This window comes from Perognathus longimembris, chromosome 4 (assembly GCF_023159225.1).
Source record: "Perognathus longimembris pacificus isolate PPM17 chromosome 4, ASM2315922v1, whole genome shotgun sequence".
Lineage (NCBI taxonomy): Eukaryota > Metazoa > Chordata > Mammalia > Rodentia > Heteromyidae > Perognathus > Perognathus longimembris.
The window spans coordinates 45,584,612-45,607,643 of NC_063164.1; the positions used below are offsets into that span (position 1 = coordinate 45,584,612).

General features: G+C 35.6%; 1 protein-coding gene across 6 annotated transcripts in view; it reads left to right on the plus strand.

Moving 5' to 3' along the window:
* The window catches only part of Znf385b (zinc finger protein 385B), a 387,916-nt gene extending 365,332 nt beyond the window's left edge, over positions 1–22,584 (plus strand). For all 6 annotated transcript variants that reach the window (XM_048345153.1, XM_048345159.1, XM_048345158.1 and 3 more), the window contains 4 exons: positions 16,532–16,777; positions 18,137–18,315; positions 18,851–18,952; positions 21,176–22,584. In XM_048345153.1, the coding sequence (XP_048201110.1) occupies positions 16,532–16,777; positions 18,137–18,315; positions 18,851–18,952; positions 21,176–21,394 (746 nt within the window). In that variant the 3' untranslated portion in view covers positions 21,395–22,584. The remainder of the gene's footprint in view (positions 1–16,531; positions 16,778–18,136; positions 18,316–18,850; positions 18,953–21,175) is intronic.
* The last annotated feature ends 448 nt before the right edge of the window (positions 22,585–23,032 follow it).

Sequence of the window (23,032 nt, forward strand, 5' to 3'; positions counted from 1 at the left end):
AGACCTTTTACCAGCCACTCCTCTAAAACATTATGCAACCCCCCTCCCAGTGCACTAAAGCCAGGACCAAACCTTACAGGCATGGGCTTTTTGAATGCAAAAGCTAATCTGTTGCAATTTCAGGGACCAGCAAGATAAGAAACTCCAGATAAACCCTTTGGGGGTCCAAGCCTTTTAAATTAAAGGTGACTTTGGATGGCTAGCATACTTTCCCTTGAAACCAAAAGCTCTTGTATATAAAACTGGCTTTGACAGTTTCATGTAACAGCAGAGTGAGTTTACAGACAAAAGCTAGATCACAATGTAAATGTAGGATTGGATTTTAGCAGTTCCTTTTTAAAGTTTGATAGCTTTCTTGTGCCGGGGCAGTCCAGCACAAGAATGTCTGCCTAGTCCCCTGACAGTGAACAGTACTCACTTAAGTCCATAAAACTCCACAGTGAGTAATGGTGTGCCTAAAGCAGCCAGGGACAATAAGCTTTCTTCTACAGCAGTATTTTTTCTACATTGATGAGGTAAAGAAAGACTCCATTTCCTTAATAGCTCTGAGGCTGAACTTTCTATTGTCAGTTTGCACCCCACCTTTGCTTGAAGTTTCCAAGCTAACCCCTCTACTGATGTCAGCATCTGAAAAGGAAAGAAGGTGGAGTTCCTGAATTTGAAACACTTCATGTATACCTTGTGAGACTATGTGTCCTCGGAAATAAGGCCATTCTCTTAGAAGAAAAGTACCTTGCTCCTTATTGTACTTAGAAAATTAGTTTTTAATCTTATTCCCTGCTTTTGAATCTCTATTGGGCCTACTCCCTGAGGGACATGATTTAAGTGACATAAGTTACTTTTTCTATTTTCAATAATAAAGCTTTCTCCGAATAACTGTTTCACATCTCTTGGTGACAAATCAGAAAACGGGCAATTTTTCAACCCAAAGAAGTTGAAATATAATTTCCCTATTGTGCTGGGTAAATGCCTGGAAAACTACACAAGATTGGAGAAAGCTATTCATTAGATTCAAACTCTAGCCAACAAGCTCACTCAGAAATACTGACAAGTTCACTAATACTGTACTTGTTCACTCATGGAGAGTTCGGGCTGCTAACTTTCAACATGAAAATATTTGGCAATGCTATCATTTTATGGGAGTAAGAGGCTGGCAGTTTCTACTCCTCAACCTAGGTTATGAGGGCCAAGGGGGGCCATTGCCATGTAGTGTTCAGACAAGGAGAGCAGTGGCTAACATTTGTTGAAACACAAATCTGCTGCAAGGGGAGGGCCAATGGCCAGATCCTCACTGGCACAGGGTTTCAAATGGAAAGAGCAGCCTGACAGTTATTGGAAGATGGGAGTACAGTGCAGGGCAAGTTGGGAACTTCCAAAATTACCTCATTTTCATGAGCTCAGAATTGGTTGGAATAAACAGGCTTTTTCTGCCTAAAAACTATACAGATTCTCATTTAGTAAAGAGTCACTTCAATTTATAGACAAATTTCCCTGATATCAGTATTAGTTTAAAAGCCAAAATATGAAAATCAGACATAAACATAGTAAATTATAAACTAGAAAGCTTCATAGTAATCAATGTTGCTTGAGGAGACAGGGTTTCTGGAATTTAGTTGGAGACATGGTAATGTAACCTTGGGTGTCAAGGGCCTGACAGTGAGTATGCAATAGTTTAGTGCAATATTCTAGTGCTCTGAGAAATTTTAATGTTAGCTTTTCATTTCTGTGTCTCTTTGTGGATGCTTGATGTTTCTAACTTCAGCCTTCTACTTGTTTTTGTTTGTTTGTTCCAAGTAATGTTTTTTTTTTCTTACTTATTGTCAAAATGATGTACAGAGAGGTTACAGTTTCATACATTAGGCCTTGGGTACATTTCTTGTACTGTTTGTTACCTCCCTTCTGCTATTGTTTTCCATATCTGTAAATGGTATAAGTCATAATGCTCTGTGGAAATTCTCAACACTATGTCCTAGGCCATTTTTTTATTCCCTACTTTTTTAGGTAAAAGATGCTCATCACTGAAGGTGTTGTTATCAACAAACTTTGTTTCCAGAAGTGACCCAGCAGTTTTCCCAATTGGGAAACAGAGGTCAGACATTTTCTAATAAGTCCTATGACTGATAAAGGGAAGCCCCCATACTTGTAAGGAATAAACAAATATGTCTGTATTATCTCATGCTGAGTAAACTTTGTGAACACTTTAAAATTATGTCTAACCTAAGAGTATTCTAGTTGGAGGAAATATAAGTGAGTGAAGACTCCTAGCCTATTGAGTAAATATTGAACCACCAGATATAGTTATTATATACCTTGAAGATTTGAGTTAATTGTGAATGGCACTATCACTGAGATGCAAAGCCTTCACAGTGACACCTTCAGTGATGGATTTCTAATACATAGATGACAAAGAAAATTAAGTAATGGGCTAGAATATAGTACTTAGAGTTTTTATAAGCATTATGGCATAAGTGTATCAACCATGTCATTATTAAAAACTCAGATGAATTTATTATAAGTTAATACTAGCTAATGTAGAACATTAGGGAGATGGTAGTTGGGCTAGAAGCCTCTAATGAATATCTGCACAGAATACCTTTATTCCCATACCAGAGTCTCAAGGCAGGGCTTAGTAGTAGAGCTCTTGTCTTGCACATGAAATGCCCTGAGTTTGATCTCCAAAACTACAAAAGTAAAAGTAAAAAAGAAGACCCCAGGAGTTTAAAAAGGGATTGCCCATACTTTGCTGACAAATCTACGCACATGTGCTTTCTACTGTCTGGTAGATGTACAGGTTTTATCTATATCTTCATCACCAGAAAATTGTTTATATGTATGCCTATGTCCTAATAGAGGACATAGTGAAATACACAAATGTATACATTTTATCAAACATCAAAACATAGGCCTTGGCACAGAGGAATGAGTTTGCTGTTAACATCTCTGCCTTAGTGTTTCTAACATAACTTTTAACAGAACTGCTTCAATTTTAACTGGCATCAAGTATTTTTCCAGATATATAACCTTTGAAACAATGCTACATATACATAATCAACAGATCAATATAGATAAATCAATGCATTTTTCTGTTTTTCTATGTGTATTTGTTTTGCTAGTTACAATTTAGATAGTAGCCTGGAATTTTTCTTATATTTCACATATATACTAGAGAGTATTGTTTGAAATTGAGCATTATCTAGTTCAGTAGATTTATTACCTAGTTTTTGTTTTTATCTTTATATCTCACTAGTATAAAGACAAAATAAGATATTACCAAAAATCCAGAGTTAATCTTAGCAATTTTAAGTGCAAGTAAATAATGATATTTAATACAAATCATATGATTCACAAATAATTATGTGAAGAGGATTACAAAAATGATGGGACAGAGGGAGGAAGCAGATTATAAAGACTAGAAGTTACAAGATCACTAGAGACATTTTATGGTAAACCAGAGAGAATCAAAGAGGGTCTAAAAGAATGTCTGCTAGATGAAAGAGTAAATGGGGCTTACAGAAAAGATATTTAGAAGACAGTACCTAAGAACTTTAGTTTTAAATTAACTGTTGAGCATGAGAGCGAACACAAGAAGGGCTCCAATAAAACTGACTAATCCATTTAGTATCCAGCATATTGAGTTTGTAAACCCATGAAGCTTCTAGAAATAATCTAACTACAGAGTCAAGAAGAAACTGTCTTGAGCCTGTGAAGAATATAGAGCTTTTATCTGTTTAGGAAACTGGGTCAGTTTAGTAAAGGAATTGACTGGGCTCATGATCAAGAAGAAAAGAGGGTGTGACCTTAAGGAATACCAGCATTTAGGGGCAAGCAGAAGAATAGGAGCTTGGGAAGGACCCAGAATGACTGTAATGAGGCTGAGGAGAAATAGCAAGGGAAGAGTCATGGACATTAGAAGGAAAAGGTGTGGACATCAGGAAAAAGTTTCAAGAAGGAATCTGTGGCCAGTATGAGAGAATACTACAGAGACTTTGGTAGGGTAGAAATGGAAGAGAAGAGCAGATGAGCCTCTTCACTTCAGAGAAGATACAGGGGATAAGCTATAGGACTGGAGCAATTCAGGGGATGATTTTTGGAGCTTGGTTTTGTAGATAGAGAAGGAACCCAATGGAAAGTAGTTGAAGCTATAGGAAAGAATAGAGTTAACAGGTAGAGTCCAAATGGAAATTTCTTTCTTTTTCTTAAGGTATGGAAAGAAATTTCAGTATCAGCCATGAACATATACAGCTTCCCTATTTCCCTAAGAAATAAGAGACCAAATGTTTGCCAAAAGAGGGTGGAATATTGTTTGGGAATGTAAGAAGGATAATGCGTTCATGAAGAAGCTAATATCCATGTTCCCTGTAAATGATCATGTTTTCACATTTGTTTACCTGATTTACTGGCTTCTTATTCATTCTTATTCATTAATCTAGGATTGCTAATTTAACCAAATCTAATGTTTAAGGCTATAGGATTTAAAAATAATTGTGTGCTATATTGCATTACCAAGGGAGTCCTGCTTTCAAACAATATTTTAAAAAAATTATTGTAAAGGTGTTATACAGAGGGGTTACAGTTACATAAATAAGGCAGTGAGTACATTTCTATTTGAACAGTGTTACCCCCTTCCTTATTTTCTCCCATTTCTCCCTAACTCCCTCCCCCCACAAGTTGTAAAGTCCTTTTCCAACATAGTATCTAGTGAGTATCACTGTTGCATCGGTTCACCGTTTGTCTCACTGTTTTTGTTATTCTCTTTCCCTTCCCTAAATCAAATGGTATATACAAGACAGTAGGTAGAGAAATAAAAAACAGACAGTCTTTTAAATGGACTATCCAAATTATCACTAGTGCTCCTAAAATCATTCTGTTGCACATAGATCATCCTGTTACACAGGAATAAATAGTGTGGCAAACTGTTAGATCTCACCTTAATCTGCAATGCTTGCCTTTCCTTCCTGCTCCTTTTCACAAGTGCAGTCCTGTTACACTACAAATGAATACCACTTTCTTTGTGATTTCAACAACATGTTGATGATGCTGTAGCATTTTTACAATGCTAACTACATTTTGTTTTTAAGGGAACCCTAAGTTACCAAACTGGCTTGTTCATTTTATAGCCTGAGTGTGCCACTTCTTTTTTTCAAATCCATTAACTATCTTACAGAAATTGTACTTTAAGCTTAAAAAAAAGCATGTTGGTGGCCTCTACACTTGTACTGTGTCAGATATGTAGATAAAGAGAAGGCACTTGAGGCAGTCTTAAGAAGTCTTCTGCTAGCACATCAATTTGCATACACATATACTTGGACTGGACTGGAGCCCACAAGGTTTGTCAAATTCATTTCTCACAAGACTGCACAAGAAGTAGCTACACTGACTAACATCTATTAATTTCTCATTGTTCAGAAAGTAAGAAGATAAAGTAGAATAGACTGATTTAAGAGATAAAGCAGAATGATTTCAGAATTCCTTATCAAAGTGAGGTAACTTGGTTTAATAAGTTTTTTGGAATAATAATGAGATATTGCTCTAGGTGAATATAGGAAAGATTATGACCATCTGTCCTGTCACTGTATCACCATTATCTAATTCTTTTTAATGAAATATTAAGTCTTAGCAGGAAAACTAAATTGTCTAAATTGGCAGGAGTATCCTTCAGTGAACTCAGAAAGTACAAAGTTTTATTCTTTTAAAATTGTGGCCTTAGTGTCCTGAGAATTTTCCACAAGCTTCAGAGCTCCTTTGCTATCCCAAAAGCTATCAGTTGATACCAGTGAACAGGGCTTTTCAAAGACCCTTTTTGAAAACTGATAAATGACTGTACAACAGAGAACAAATTACATTTTCATTGAAAGCAAAATGCATATTAAACCACACTAGGAGTCAGTCTTTTTAATCATAATGATAAAAATAAATTGTAAATAATAAAAATGAAATGCATAAATAATGTGAAAATAATATGCTTCCCCAAAATTAAATATTAAAATCAACGTTGGAATATTGTGCTATGCTAGTCCAGTTTGGGTGATTTTAAAGACTGGTACACACTTTCCCTCCAGTACTCAGCAGTTATGTAGCATGGATTTAGAAACCCACAGCAACTGAATATAGAACAGAATCCATGACTGTGACCTCACTGTGTGTGTTACATACACCAACTCCTCAAAACTATTAACATTTTATTCTAAGACCTAAAGCCCTTATATTTGTTTACCATCTCCTTAATTCTTCAGATTAATAAGAAAAGAGTAGTATTTTACATATTTGGAGATAAAGCTACCAAGCACTTGTTCAGGACTAAAAGTCAATCAGATAGAACTAGTAATACTCAAGTTTCCCTAGTTAAGAGATCAAGAAATCTTGATAGCATTCTAAAACCCATTGACTTAATAAATAGCATCACCTGTTATTTAACAGTTGTTCAAGCATAAACATCATGATCTTTTTCTTGATTCCTTTCCTTTTCTGGACATCCTACTGCTAATATCAGTCAATAAGTCTTATTGGCTACCTACAAATATGTCCTAAAAGTACTTTTGAATTTTCTATAAAAATGACTCTCAGCTAGTCTCCTGGTCTCCTGATTTTTTTTGGGGGGGGCTGGTCCTGGGGCTTGACCTCAGTGCCTGTCCATAGCTTTTCTTTCTTTCTTTCTTTCTTTCTTTCTTTCTTTCTTTCTTTCTTTCTTTCTTTCTTTCTTTATTTCTTTCTTTCTTTTTTTTTTTTGCTTAAGGCTAGCACTCTTATCACTTGAGTTACAACTCCACTTCCAGCTGTTTTCTTTTTCTTTTCCTTCCTTTGTTTCTTTCATTTTTTCTTTTTTGGTACGTAATTGGAAATAGGAGTCTCATGAACTCTTATGAGTGGGCTGGCTTCAAACCACAATCCTCATATCTGAGCCTCCTGATTACCTAAGGTTACAAGCTTGAGTCACAAGTACCCTAACTGATTTTTCATGGCTTATTTTTCACATACTTTTACTGGATCAAGATCTGGGCTGCTCATTACCCTAAAAGAATCTATGGAAGATAGGTGCTAGTAGTGAAGAAATCAGTTTATTTAAGACTGAAATTTGAGAAGTCAGAGGGACTATTATTTCTCAAGTTCTACTTTAAGGAAACATAAGCTTGCAAAGTGCTTTCTTTTATGCAAAGGAAAATGGGTGATTCATTAAGTGGCAAAAATAAAATTTCAATACATAAACTAAACACATTTTTTTAGGTGAGAGATGGGGTGGGTTGGAAGGGTGGATAAGAATGTTGAAAGGGTGACATTGATTAAGACAGACTGTATTTATAACCTGCTTTGTCAAATGGCAACTCCTTTGTACACTACTTAAAGATAATAAAAATATTCAAAAAAACTTCTGTAAATAAACTTAAAAATAAATCAATAAAAATAAATGAGAAAAGGAATGCAGTTAGACCTTAGGTAAAGGACTACAATGCTGCACAGGATCCTAGCCAGGGCATTTGTCTATTTTGTCCTCTATTCACACTCCCAGAACATTGAAGTAATTTTGACCTCATGGAGCTAACTCCTGAATATTTGTAATACTGGCTTTATTACTTTTCTACAAGTGAAATCTCAGAGTAATTCATATATTTTGTGTTCATTGATGTTCAGAATTATCCAATAAGTTGATACTAACTGAAAGTTGCCATATGATCTGGGTTCCGTAAATCTAAAAGATGAATTAGTAATTAACATCTTAATCATTTGAGTATGGCTACTCTTTACAATTTGGAATGCAGGACAAGGCATAAGGAAGAAATATGATTACACAGGACAACTCATAAAGGAGCTGTTATTGTTAACCTTTGCAGTCAGAATGATTACTTCTCTCCTCTACTCAGTAACCATATTTAGACTATACCTAAATTTCTCTCATACTCTATCAGATTGTATGTAGTTTGGTTTCTGATCCCATTTTTTCTAGAATTACTAGGTGGTAGACAGACATGTGGATTTATATAATATACAAAAAACGTACAAAATATGAAAGTCAAAGAAAGACTGCAATGGTTGAAGCTTTAATATCCTCTTCTAAAGGAAAGGGAGAGATGAGAGTATAGGCAGTTTTAGCAGGGCAGCAAATGAGAACCTCCAAGTATAGAACTTGAGGACAAAGTTTTCTCAAGTACTCTGGGGAAGTGTCAGGCAAGGTTACTGAAAGGTGAGATATTAACAATTGTATGAATATGCAGAGAAAGCCTCCCAGGTAATTTCTTAAGGGTTTTCTAGTTTACTGGAATAAATTCTTGCAATATTTGTTAAGGATTTTCCCTGAATTACATTTGTTTGTCTTTCTCTTCTCTAATTTCATTAACTTTGCTTTTCTTCTTTCTTTTGGATAGTTTATCTAGAGGTCTGTCAATGTTGTCTATCTTTTCGAAGAACTCATTTTTGTTTTGGTGATTGTTTGTATTCATTTAAGTTCAGTTTTTTTATTTTATTTTAATAGCCTTTAATAATTTCTTCATAATAATAACATAATAGTATTTATTTCTTTCTGTAAATACTTTTTTGATTGATTTGTTCTTTTTTAAGATCTTGAGGTGCATTGTTAGGTTATTTACCTGAGATCTGTCTGACTTTTTAATTATAACATTCATAGCTGTATACTTCTTCATGAGCACTGTATGCTTTGTCAGAAAGTTCTAAGTTTTGTTCTTAATTTCATTTTATTTTAGGAGCTTTCTGACTTTTCCTATTTCTTCAGTTACCCATTAGTAACTCAGCAGTATATTATTGTTGAGCCTCCATGTGTTCTCTTTAATTTCTCTTCCCATTAAAGAAATAAAAGAAGTGACTTGAGATCCATTATTGTAGAATTATTGACTTTGGGAGCTATCATCCTTGTTTTCCCATGGTTCTTATGTTTCTGTATCAAGATTTGTATCTGCAACCACATCATTGGCTGGCGATCTTAATCACCTTAATCTTCCAGTTGAACAATTTCCACTGTTTAGGCTGGATTGGGTAGTGACAGGTTTGGTACTATTTCTCACTATAGGACTGGGAATATAGCTTAGTAGCCAAATACTCTCCCATATGTTCAAGGAACCAAAACTAATCCCCAGCACCATTCAAAGAAAAGAAAACTTGTTTTGAGTTTCTTGTGCTTTATATTGTTCACTGTTGTTGTATGTGGATAAGTGAATGGCCAATCAAGGAGCAGTCCACGCAGGACATTTTCACTATGGAAACTTCCTTTCTTTGTGTGCTGGGAGTTGCTGGTGGCTGAAAGGAACTTTATAGCTTTTGATCTGTGCAGATTTCCACTTGCTCTACAGACTACTAGTTTGTGTCACCAGGTGTGGCAAGTGTCCAGCCCCAGGGGTACAGATGCATCAAGAGTAGGGAAAGAAACAGAGCACTGATCACTGTCCTGGAATGGGGAAACTGAGGCAATCAGTTATCACATAGGTCTTAGCACATTGAGACTTCCAACCAGCAGTGAACCACTCCTTAAGAGAGTAAGCTGAAGAAATCCTGTGATCCACCAGATCTAGACTCAGAGCTCTCAATCCCACCAATAACACCACCCATGCAGTGGGAGTAAAAGCCAAGCATTCTACCAAGTATGAGCTTGTAATTGTTTCTTCAAAACATGGGGCTTGTTCTTAACCAGACAGGGCAAGGCTGCCATCCATTACCTGAGCTACTTACCACTCAAATTCCATGACTCTATGTCAGAACCTCTCTTTCTCCACCATTTTGGCCATTCTACTCACTGTGTCAAGTTATCCCCAGGCTCCTTGAGCCATCATCTTTCTTTGTTTTCATGTCTGCAGAGTAGCTCAGTCTCAAACATTAGGGCTTATGTTTAAAGGTTGTGCGGAGTATAGGCTGATCTGGCAGTTTAGTCCACCAATCATTGCTAAGGCCACCTTGCTTCCTTCCCACCATCAGGGCACCCAGGATTGGAGACAAATATGTGTCCAACTTTTCTCCATTGCATGTTGCCCTGTGTCCGATGTCTTGTCATCTGTTTTGTGATTACCAGTGTGCTTCTTTTTTGCTCTTCAGCTTATGGCCTGAAAACAATAATGACCCTGAAGCATTTCCTCAACCCTTGCTGATAGATTCAAGCAGAGGAATCATAATCAGCCATCTTACTCTGGCTCCCCTTTCTTTTCTTTTTAAACAATTGAACTTATTATAAAATAACATTTAGAGAGTGAAAAGCATGTCTTAATATGCAAGATATCTAAGAAAGGATGCCTTTTCAAACTATATGTATAAATAAAGAATTCTTCAAAGCCAATAATAGAAAGTGTTTAAATCTTTTGCCTAATTTTATAATGTAAACACTTCACAAAAAGACATAGTTGTCTACCAGAGTGTGCACTATTGTCAGTTATTAGGGAAATACAAATTAAAACCACAGTGAAACAATACCACATCTCCACCAGACGGCTTGAATGAAAAAGACCAATGATACTGATATTGTTGGTTATAGTAAAGATGAGGGAAGTCTCAGGCAGAAACAGGAAGGTAAACTTCCACACATTGTTTTAAGGTTCTTATCACTGTCTGAGAAAGTATTTGGACAGTCAATTTAAATAATTGGGATAGGGCTTTTATGACAAAGCTAGAGAACCTACTCAGGAGATGAGTGTTTTCTGGATAAATTCTGTCATCTGTGGTTTGGAACTGTGCACCTTACAGTCAAGCATAATGGAAAGAAGGGGTAGTAATGAACTAAAGTGTAGAAATAAGGCATGGAATTCATAGAAATGAAGTTGAGAGGTTTCCAGAGTCAATTACCTACTCAGGAGATGAGTGTTTTCTGGATAAATTCTGTCATCTGTGGTTTGGAACTGTGCACCTTACAGTCAAGCATAATGGAAAGAAGGGGTAGTAATGAACTAAAGTGTAGAAATAAGGCATGGAATTCATAGAAATGGAGTTGAGAGGTTTCCAGAGTCAATTACTCTCTTCTGTCCTTACATAGGGGTATTCAATTCTTTCACATATAAAATGTATATATGGACATATTATTACATATTACATAGTATGTAATAATATGTACATATTACATACTATGTAATATGTAATAATATGTACATATTACATGCTATGTAATATGTAATAATATGTCCATATAGGAATAATACATAGTAATAATATGCATATATTATTATATATTATATATTATGTTATATATATTATATATTATTATATTATATATGACATATATATGATTACTTATGTACATAGTGTTACATATGTAATAAAATGGAAATCCCATTATAATTTAAAATACTATTGTGATTGTTTTTGAAAATTAGGAGCTGAGTATGGAAATAACTTTTATCTACCAAGATCACTTACTTCAAACTGTATCCAGAACTTCTGACAATGTTCTTTCATATATTGTGTTAATATATTACTGCTCCTAGGAACTTTATAAATAATACAGTGCTAGCTTTGATGAATAAAGTAGACTAATTTGAGGTAAGGTTTTAAGTGAAAAACAAGAGTGACAAATATTGACATATGAAACTTAGTTTACCAATATTCCTCAGAAGAAAGGTCTTCAGGGTTTTGGTCTTGGAATGTTAGTTAGTCAAAGTAGCTTTAAAGAAATTGCTCACTTGGATGTATAAATTATGGATTTATATTACATACAGCAATTCTGATATTACTAAGTAAAATCTGCTTTGAAGTCCTGTAGTGTAAAATCTTTTAAAAAGTTGTTTGAGTTATCAAGAAATAATTAAGACATTCAGAAGTCCCTTGAATTAACCATAAATGAGGAATACATGAAAACAGGATTTGCATTAACTAGACAACTTACATCTTTGTTAAAAGAAACAGAAATAAACAGAAATTAATTAAATCTTCAAATAAAATTTTAAAGAGGCTTTTAAAATAGAAATATTATAGTGGATTTTTATCAAAATATCACAAAATTGAGAAGAGAAATAATAAAATTAGGCTTTAATGTTTAGAAATTTACATATACAGAAAGAATTCCACAATGTAAATACATAAATGCACAAGTGACTTTTCTGATTTTATAATCTGATTGACTAGCTCATACCAATACAGTAACAGAATTTCTTAAATACATTGATACTATTTGTACACTTCCAAAACCAAAAGTTCTCTCAAATCTAAAACATTCTTCATTGTTGTTGGGAATCTAAACTGGTTTAGCCACTCTGGAAAGCAGTATGGAGATTCCTCAGAAGGCTAAACATAGAGCTCCCCTATGACCCAGCAGCCCCACTTTGGGGCATCTACCCAAAAGACCACAAAAGCCACCAGCACAACAATGTTCATCACAGCACAATTTGTCATAGCTAAAATATGGATCCAACCCAGATACCCCTCAGTAGACAAATGGATCAGGAAAATGTGGTACATATACACAATGGAATTTTATGCCTCTATCAGAAAGAATGAGATTGCCCCATTCGTAAGGAAATGGAAGGACTTGGAAAAAATTATACTAAGTGAAATGAGCCAGACCCAAAGAAACATGGATTCTATGGTCTCCCTCATAGGGAATAATTAGCACAGGTTTAGGCTAGTCACAGCAGAGGAGCACAAGAGCCCAATAGCTATGCCCTTATGAACACATAAGATGATGCTAAGTAAAATGAACTCCATGTTATGGAAACAAATGTTATATCACTGTTGTAATTACTTTCAACATGCCATGTGAAACCGTAGCTTCTTTTGGTGATGATCCTCTTGTGTATCCCCTTCCTGTGGTTGTACCTGCACTATTACTGTATCTTATCTGAGTACATTGAAAACTATGTATACTGGTATTAGAACTAGGAAAGTGAAAGGGAATACCAAAATCAAGAGACATAGGATAAAAAGACAAACGACTACAAAAGCAATACTTGCAAAACTGTTTGGTATAAACCAACTGAACAACTCATGGAGGGAGAGGGAAATAGGGAGGGGGAGGGGGGAATGAGGGAGGAGGTAACAAACAGTAGAAGAAATGTATCCAGTGCCTAACGTATGAAACTGTAACCTCTCTGTACATCAGTTTGACAATAAAAAAGAAAGAACTTAAATGTAATTTTTCTAAATATTAAGCAATATTAAATTTAAAACGTACTATATGTCTAATACATTTTTAAAGAAAATGTGTGCCCTTCATATATACTTTAATAGATCCAAAATATTTTCTGCCTTTTGGTTCATTTGACCTTTGTAGTGATATTCCCCATGACATCTGTTGCTAGCTCCATGCTCAACAAGCAGAAAACAAGCAGAAAATCCTGGAATTTTTAACCCTAAGCATGTCATCATGTTTCTGCTTCTACCCATTCACTTCACACAACTTTTCACTTATGTTCTATGCGTATCTAAATCTGACTTTCAGAATATCACTTTCTTAAAGAAATATGCCACTTTCTTCCAAAACAGATGTAATAATATTTTTCTGCTCTATACTAGCCTGCCTTTTACTAGTTTTATTGTGAGTTAGAGTTCTCTGAATATCTCATTTTCCCTGCTAAAGTGAAGATTTCTTAATGTCAGTGCTTTCTTTTCTTACCAATCTCTTCGATGTCTAGCACATTGTCAGCAATTAACATAATGTTAGTGTGCATATGTAAATAATTGTTTTGAAAAATATATAGAGAAGAAAATAGGGATATGAAACAGGGATATGAAGAAAATATATAACTTTTTATTGTTATTAAGTAGTTTTACAAAGGTGTTATAATTCTATTATAACATTATATGTTATACATTCCATTATATTTCAGGTTATAAGTACAATGCTTCTTGGATAATGTCACCTCTTTGATTTCTTTCATTTTCCCCTTTCCATCTCTACCCATGTAGTTCATGCTTTATATAGTATACATTGAATACAATGAATGCATTTGCTCACCCTTCCTTCTCTTCATTCCTGTGTACCAGTTTGTCCCCCTAAAATAAACATGTTTTCATTTCCTGTTGTTCATTTTGAGAAATGGTTGTTCTTGTTGTTCAGTTGAGTTATGCCTTGGGTTTCCCCCTAAGTATACCCTCCTTTAGTCTAACTTCCATGTATGAGAGAAAACAGGCACTGTTTGGCTCTAAACCTGGCTTACTTCACCTAACTTGCACATCCATGTTCATTGTTGCACTATCACAATAGCCAAATTATGGGAACAGCCTAGATGCTGTACAACAGGTGAGTAGATAAAAAATAGGTGACACATGTTCACAATGGAATTTTACCTGTCCATTGGACAGGATAATATTATGCCATATGCAGGAATATGGATGGACCTAGAAAAATATAATTTTATACATCTCAGTATCATCTGAATCAAATGATGGTTGGACAGGGCAAAAGTATTGATTTAAGGTAAATGGGCCTTAAAACTAAACTCCAGGATTCCTTACTTCCATTTCTTATGTATGGAACAGGAAACATGTCTGTTTGTCTGCCTATCTCTGTCTCTGTTTCTCTGACTCTCTTTGTCTTGGTGTCCTTCTCTCATCTCTCCCTCCCCTATTCTGTTACATTAAAATAAGATCTTGCTAAAAATTCAAGAACAGTTAAACAAAGCACTTCAGTTGACCGGTATTTGTTTTGTAATATTAATGATATGTTAAGCCCCTACACACTTCATGTGGAAATATCAGTGTACTACATGGCAATCAGCAAAAAACAATGTCCTTTCTTAGGCTACTTACTAAGGTATAGAACATTTTATTTTGATGAGCTTTAGTTTCTTCATCAAAAGGACACACCTATTTTAGCTATAACTATTCCATTTATTTTGTGTTGAGTTTGTTTTGAGCAGTAAGATAATGTAAGTAATGGCACTTTTTAAGCCGTAAAGTTCTTCATACTTTTAAAGGTATTTGAGGAACATTTATAGAAACAATATTAAAACAACCATATGAGAGAAAATGAGAAAGTAAATTACGGAATTTTCACATTCTTTTAGATCAAACTTCTTAGTTCAGACATTTTAGATAAAAATAAAATGCATCAAGCAAGGAAATATTTTGGTATACAATAATTTATGTTTCCATCGCTAAACATTTTGTAACTCTAAATGGGTAAATATGGAAGATTTCTGAGTAATTTTTGTACTTCTGTAAGATTGTAAATTCAACCTGAGTTGATATAGATAAAAGAGTTCTAGACCTAAAATGATCTGTAATCTAATTTACTGTTACTAATTAAGCATACTTTTCTTTCTTTCACCATGATAAGATCAGTGTTAATGAAAGTCTAAGACTATTTCCATTGTATTTTATAGCATGTCGATTGTTAAGTATTCTGAAAGAGAATGTAGGATATGGAACTCAGACTAAGAAAAGATCTTGGCACACAAGTATTCTGAACAACACTCAGATCTGGAATCTATCTATATTACCTTTACTATATCTACCATGTTATGGATGGATTAATCCAAATCAGGGAAATGGACAGAAATGGGCTGATCCCCTAGTCAATGAGCCTTTAAAAATAAATATATATGCATGTTACTAATATAAGTGAAAATATGATCTCCCAACATTTTTGGTAAGTGCTGAAAACCTTGGTTTTCCAATATACAGAACATTGTAACATGAACACACATCACAATGATATCACTTAGTCACTCCTTCCCTCTTGGTCATCCCAGCCAATCATATATAATTCTCAATTAGCACAGTTAATATATTGTTCACTTTTCCTTCTCTTACTTAATGAGAGATAATCAGCATATCTGTAGTTACTTTCGTTGAGTGCCTGCTCTACTGGAATTTAATATGGGATGGATTTTGCTGTTGTCTACAAAGCTCCACTTTCTTTCTCAAAGGAAGTATTGAGAAGAGTCTGTCTTCAATAGAAAATAACTCCTATGAGGTAGATTCTCTGACTTCTCATAGCCTGCACAAGGGCCTTCAGGATTATAAGCACTTGGTAGCTATGTGATCAAAATGCCAAGTTGATTTTAAATGATTTGGCTAATCTTCAGAGTGTATTTATGCTTGGTGTTATTATTTAAAACTATTTCTGCTCTCAGTAATTAAGAAATATAATTAATAGAACCTATGACTCTTGTGTTTTGGAAAATTGTGTTGTCACTCAAAGAGCAACAAAACATTAATCGTAATACAATTAACCATGCCTCTTCTTCCCCCTTTATCACACACCTAACTTGGTGGGAAAATTATATTTTAACTTTATATTCTTGCCATAACTAAAACATGAGTTGCAAACAAATCTAACACTGGAGATCAGCTGGCTTTGCTCTATGTTAGATACTTCCCTGGTATATAACTTACAACTCAAGGACAAAAGATTACCTGTTTTAAATGGGAGAAAGTCATTTTTTCTAAGTCATCCTGATCTTGAAGTAACCAGACATGGAAACTGATAGCATGGAATTCCATATTTAAATCAAACTCCATAAACTACCATATGTACCAGAGTAAGAACTATGCATACTGATGTTTTGTTTCATATAGATGTCAGGCATCTATTTTTACTCCATAATAGCAATTTATCTCTTTGTATGGTATATGAACCTTCAAAGTCATCCTCTTATGTCTCTCTTAGATGACAAAAGCAAGTTAAAAGCTAATGGTTCCAGTCAGCCATCAGGTGCTGATGGTGGCTCATTTCTCCTCCAACCTGGCACAACACCCCTGCAACCTGGAGCAGCCACTTCTCCCTCCAAGAGCACAAATGGAGCTCCCGGGTCTGTTGCTGAATCAGAAGAGGAAAAAGCCAAAAAGTTACTTTATTGTTCACTATGCAAAGTCGCTGTGAACTCCCTGTCACAGCTAGAGGCACACAATACAGGTCAGCAGCTATCTTTTGAATTTAAATAATGTTTATAACAAAGCCCAACTTGTTCCATCCGAATATTGTACCTACTGTCCTACTGTTGTACAGACATCACTTGATCAGTGTCTTTTTTTTTTTACTCGAAAAGTGATTTTTAGAAAAGTATGATCATAATAACTTTGGAAGCAGTGAAGCAAAAGCAGGTTAGAGATAAAATCTATTCTATTCTTCATTTCCTCAGAAGTATATATTTTCCAAAACTCATTTTGATGAAGTGACAGAAATGAAGATAAATATTTATGCAGAATATTCACTGTAACACACAGGAGAAAAAAATATAAAGAGCTTGAAAGTCCATCAGTAGGAAATACCAGCTAAATTAAGTAACCTTATTCAATAAAATTACTCAATCATTAATATGTACTGATAGAAAATGTGTACCTAGGCCAGGCATTGTGGCGCATGCCAATAATCCCAGAACCAGCACTTGGAAGGTAGTGACAGGAGGAGTACAAGTTCAAGACCTGTCTTGAATGCATAATAGGACCAACTCTGAATCTCCTAAAATAAAAAAGAAGAAAAGGAAAAAGTGTGTATGGGATTTGATATGTGGAATTTCCAGGCTATTTAATTTTGAGATTACTCATTGTTAGTACAGTAGTCCTGCTTACCCATGAATGTATTGCACATCTTTGACCAACCATAATTTAAAAAGTAAAATCATGGCTAGCAATTTTTTAAAAAGGCTTTAAATCCCCACACAAACATTTTGCTGATAAAGGGAGAAACTATCACCGAGTTCTGTTTAAATCATTTTCAGACTTTGAGTGTTTCCTTGCCCCCAATTTTGTGAAAGATATGTCTCCTAAAAAAGCAAATGGTGCCCAAAACTAAGGTAAAAATAAATGTACTTCATCTAAGAAATAAAAGAGAAAAATTGAGATTTGTTGAAAAACGCCATGTCTTTATATAGTGTTGTGGGGAAAATAAATCAAGCATCTGCAGTAGATTTCCATCAAAGATGGATTCTGTCAAACCATACACCTATGGATATCATGTGTCTGGTCTGCTGTCTATCAAAAACATGCCCTAATAACAGTGGGTACCGTTAGGTCACAACCATTTGATAATCACTTAGGTAATTTTTATGCTTCTCTGCAATATATATGTATATATATACATATATGTCACATACATATATAATTTTGATTTCCATTTTTACAACACTGTGTATTAAATCTATAATCATCATCAAAGTTGATTGCCTTACAAAAGTTCTGAGAACTTGAACCTGAAAATAAGCTTCTCAAGAATAACAAAACAGCTTCCTATAGTTCGTACAAAACTATTTAATATACATCTCTTTCATTGTAGGATCTAAACACAAGACCATGGTTGAGGCTCGTAATGGAGCTGGTCCAATTAAATCCTATCCTAGACCTGGATCAAGATTAAAGATGCAGAATGGAAGTAAGGGGTCAGGACTACAGAATAAGACATTTCATTGTGAAATTTGTGATGTTCATGTGAATTCAGAAATTCAGCTCAAACAGGTAATGTACCGTTAATTAGTATTACTATTTTTCAGGATGTCATTTGAATATATTTATCTCCTCATCAACAGAATAGTTATCACAATGCTTATAATTAAGTTTATAAACGGCACAGCATGTGTGACATATAAGTGCAATGTTAGTCCCCAGTATTTAAGCATTCACTGCTCATCTATGTCAGACTTGATGGAAACAAGAGTCACATGGAGCTTACAGTCCAGGAGGCTTTGGTAAGTGAGACGTAAAGCCTGTATTCCAAGGAACGCAAATTGGGTTAGGAAGGCAGTCATCAGTTACTGTGATAATTCCAGGTAAAATGTGGTAAGTCTATGAAGAACATGGCAGAGACAGAGCATTCCAATCAAGGGAAGGTGCAAGTCCTGAGAGAGTGTGAAATCTTTATTCAAACCCTCTTTGAAGGTAGACCTAGAGCTGGAAAGGGAGAAATCACCATAGAGCTGGAAAGGGAGAAATCACCATATCTATCTAGGAGATAATATTCTTGGATTCAGCTAATGCAGCAAACTTTTTTCAGCACATTTCTAGCAGAAGGCACAAAGACCGTGTTGCAGGGAAACCACTGAAGCCGAAATACAGCCCTTACAACAAACTCCAGCGGAGCCCTAGCATTTTAGCAGTAAGTTTACCTGGCTCACTTATCTTTTAGGTGGGACAACCTGTTGGGTAATGGCTATAGGGCGGGCCTAGGCATTAATGGTCATGAAAGGTGTTGAATGTATTTATTCATCTGTGTTTTTTGTTTGTTTCTGTTGTGCTAGGAATTAACTCCAGGGTCTCAAACATGCTAAGAAAGTGCTCTCCCACTAAGTCACATTCCCAAAATCATAGTTTTAAATTTTAATAGTTCTCAAAGATAGACATTTTATGATGAATTGCTTAGTTCCTACTAGAGGGCACCCTGAAGAAAGCCACCTTGGATAAGTGAAGGTGATGAAAGTGGTAAACATCTTTTTTGGGGGGTCTGTATCTTGAACTCAGGACCTTTTGAGTGCAAGGTAGATGCTCCACCATTGAACCACATCACATTTAATTTTTTAAATGCTATATTGAAACAGGATCTTAACTAAAATACCCAAGAAGGTCTCAAACTTGATTTTTCTGCCTTAGCCTTTTAAGTAATTGGTATTGCAGGCATGCTCCACCACACCCTTCGAAGGTGAACCACTTTAATTAAAAGCTAATTACCTTACTCTTTATCAAGAGCATGTCAAAGACTACCTTCTTCAGCATGCTAAGCAGAGGTTCCGTAACACAGACAAATATTGCTGGAAAATTCTGAAATGTGTTAAATCTGTGAAGAAAAGTCATTTTCATAAAACAAAAAAATCACTCAATATCTTTGTGTGTGTGTGTGCTGCCTATGTATGCAAGACAGTGTCTTATCTATTCTCAGTACATACTGTTTTCAGTTTCTTGGCAAAGATACTGAGGGACTGCAGAAGTAAGTATTATAGGAATACCCAGCATTGCATGCAGTCTCCCTGGGCTGGGCCCAGTGAGATGTTCATGCTAAAGTGAACTGAAATGGACCAGCTGGAGGTGATGTGATGATTACTTTCCAGCTTTCCCAAAGCCTGCATTGAGGCTGGAAGCAGGTGGTACCTTCATTAAGCAAATCCAGCTTGCTCTGCTCCTCCTGATTGCAAAAGAGAACTCAAGCATTGATTTCTTCCTTCATGGGAAGATTCCATAGTAGGATTCCTTTAGATAACGTTTCTACCCCACTTATAGTCAACTCAACAGAATTTGATTCTGCTGCAACCTTTCAAGGAATTCCCCTTAAGTAGATAGTAAAGGAGATATAATTGACTTTGTCCTCTTGATCACATGGGACTGTCATGTTTTAAACTTTAGTTACTTAAACCCCATGTAGTTTACCTAGAGAAATGGAGTAAAGGATCGTGCCTCTCACAAAACGAATAAACAAAGCAAAAGGAACAACTCCACCAAAAGAAATAAGAAAGAAAGACAATATAAAACCAGTCTCTAGAAAATGTGATAGTTTAAAACAAATCCACATAGCAGAGGCTCACAAGAGCCCAATAGCTATACCCTTATGAACACATAAGATGATGCTAAGTGAAATGAACTCCATGTTATGGAAACGATTGTTATATCACAGTTGTAACTACTTTCAACGTCCCATGTGTATCTGTAGCTTCTATTATTGATGTTCTTGTATCACCTTCCTGTGGTTGTACCTACACTATCTCTGTAATCTTGTCTGAGTATATTGGAAACCGTGTATACTGGTATTAGAAGTAGGAAATTGAAAGGGAATATACCAAAATGGAGAGACACAGAGTTAAAAAAAGACAAACAACTACAAAAGCAATACTTGCAAAACTGTTTGGTGTAAGTGAACTGAACACCTCAGGAGGGGACAGGGAAAGGGGGAGGAGGGAGGGGAGTATGTGGGACAAGGTAACAAACAGTACAAGAAATGTATCCAATGCCTAACGTATGAAACTGTAACCTCTCTGTACATAAGTTTGATAATAAAAATTTGAAGAAAAAAACCCAACAAAAAACAAATCCACATTTTGAAGTGAGCTCTCTGAACTGAGCAGGAAGCAGATGGGCCCCACCACTCCCCCTGCACTTAAGTGTCTCTTCAGGAGCTTCCTTTGCCCTAGCTGCGAGGATCAAAGACTCTTTGAAAGCTCTAAAATGAAAACAAATCAAAGTAAAGCTATGCGAAAAGATGCTGAAACCAGCTTTGTGCAGTCACATACTGACTTCTCAAAGTAGATTTTCTAAACTGAAAACTTCTTAACTTGGTGTTTTGCTGATGAAAATAAAATTCCTCATCTCATGTCCACTGTTTCTCCCTTACTAGGCAAAACTTGCATTCCAGAAAGATATGATGAAGCCCTTGGCCCCGGCCTTCCTGTCATCACCCTTGGCTGCAGCAGCAGCAGTGTCCTCTGCACTATCACTGCCGCCCAGGCCATCTGCCTCACTCTTTCAAGCTCCTGCCATCCCTCCAGCCCTCCTGAGGCCAGGGCACGGGCCCATCCGTGCCACTCCTGCCTCCATTCTCTTCGCCCCATACTAACATCTGCAAGCCCCAAGACAATCGAGGCCAGTGGGAAAGTAAAGGAGAGCCAAAAGGATTTGGTAATAGAAACATTTTGTGTTGCAATTAAAACCAGTATCCAGCCACAAAATGCAGCCAACCCCAGAGCCCCAGCTCCAGAGAAAAACAAATCACTAGATTGAAGAGAGCTTTAATGGCCAGGTCCTGCAGTTTAGGAATGTGATCAGCATAGGCTTTTATCTCCCTCTTCCTTTCCTTGTTCAGTTGGTGTATCTGAGCTAGTGAGTTTCTTGAAAACGTATTGGTCAGAAAAAGAGAGCAAAAGAAAACCAGTCTTTGTTTTCCCGAGTGTGATCTGGCTGAGAAACAATCTGGAATATTTTCCTGACAGACTTGAAAACTAGGATCTTCCTCAGATGTCTGTATATAACTCTGGAATCCAATGGGGCATATTCTAGTGTGGAACAAAAACACAAGTGCTTACTTGTGGATATAACTTTACCAACCGTTCACAATCTTTTCGTTTTAGTGTACTATTGTTGACAGGGATGTGTACTGTTTTAGACCCAAGTACTGTTGTATGCTGTGTAGTACTAGATTGTATCTCTTGTCTGAATTCAACATTTTTAGTTCCTGTGTAATTGTTAGGAAGCAAAGTAGCTTTCAATTTTCTCTTTAAGAGAACAAAAGATAATGTATTTTATTTACTTTACCTTTCATTTGGAGATATTTAAAACTAAATAGAAAGCCATATAACATAGCTATAATTACTACCTGTTTGCTATTTTTGTTTAACTTATTTTGTAGCTTTCTCACCAGTTTGAGTTGCTAAGCAAATGTATACAAACACAAAAAAGAGCTTCCTGAATTGCACATTGTTGCACTTCCTGTGCATTCTGCAAGAACGCAATGAATTCATGTACTTCTACGTAATGATCTTCATTTTAACCTGTTTTCATTTGTAATGATGCTACATAATTTTGTGGCTCCCTAATGCAATAATGTACAGAAGATATAAAAGTTTATAATTGAATACTTTGTCTTTCTGTTCACTAAATATGTTGCAGGTCATGCTCCCATGCCCCCCTTCTAAGCTGATGTCAATAAGACTGAGATATTTGGTGTTAGGGGCAAGTGGTAAAAATAAAACAACAAAATAGAGTGAACTCTTTTAGAATATCTATATCTGCAATCTGTAAATGGTAAAATGTCTGTGTATTTTTTTAAATGTACCTTTTCAATAAAAGTACAAAAAAGCAAAACCTTGTTGGTATTTTCTGTATTATTTTCTTCTGAGATTCCTGCAATTTAAAACCACCTTATGGAAGCTTCTAAGTAGGCACAAAGGCTGTTTCTTATACGTTTAGCACTCTCAGCTGGCATTTGCTACAGATTTGTTTATCATGTTTATTCACTATGGTTTGCAGCTTCTGTGTGACATAACACTTTCCTCTTGCTGTCTCTCTGATTCCTTAAGGAGTTAGGCCAAAGTTGTGAGTTTGCCCAAATGATAACATCCTACTAAAACCATGAATCGGACTTCCTAAAACCTCTAAATCCCCAGGCCATATTTTATTTATTTATTGATAGAGTATTTCTCTTTCTCTTTATAGAATTCTATTCCCTTCTCACTTTCCCAGCCAATCCAAGATTTGT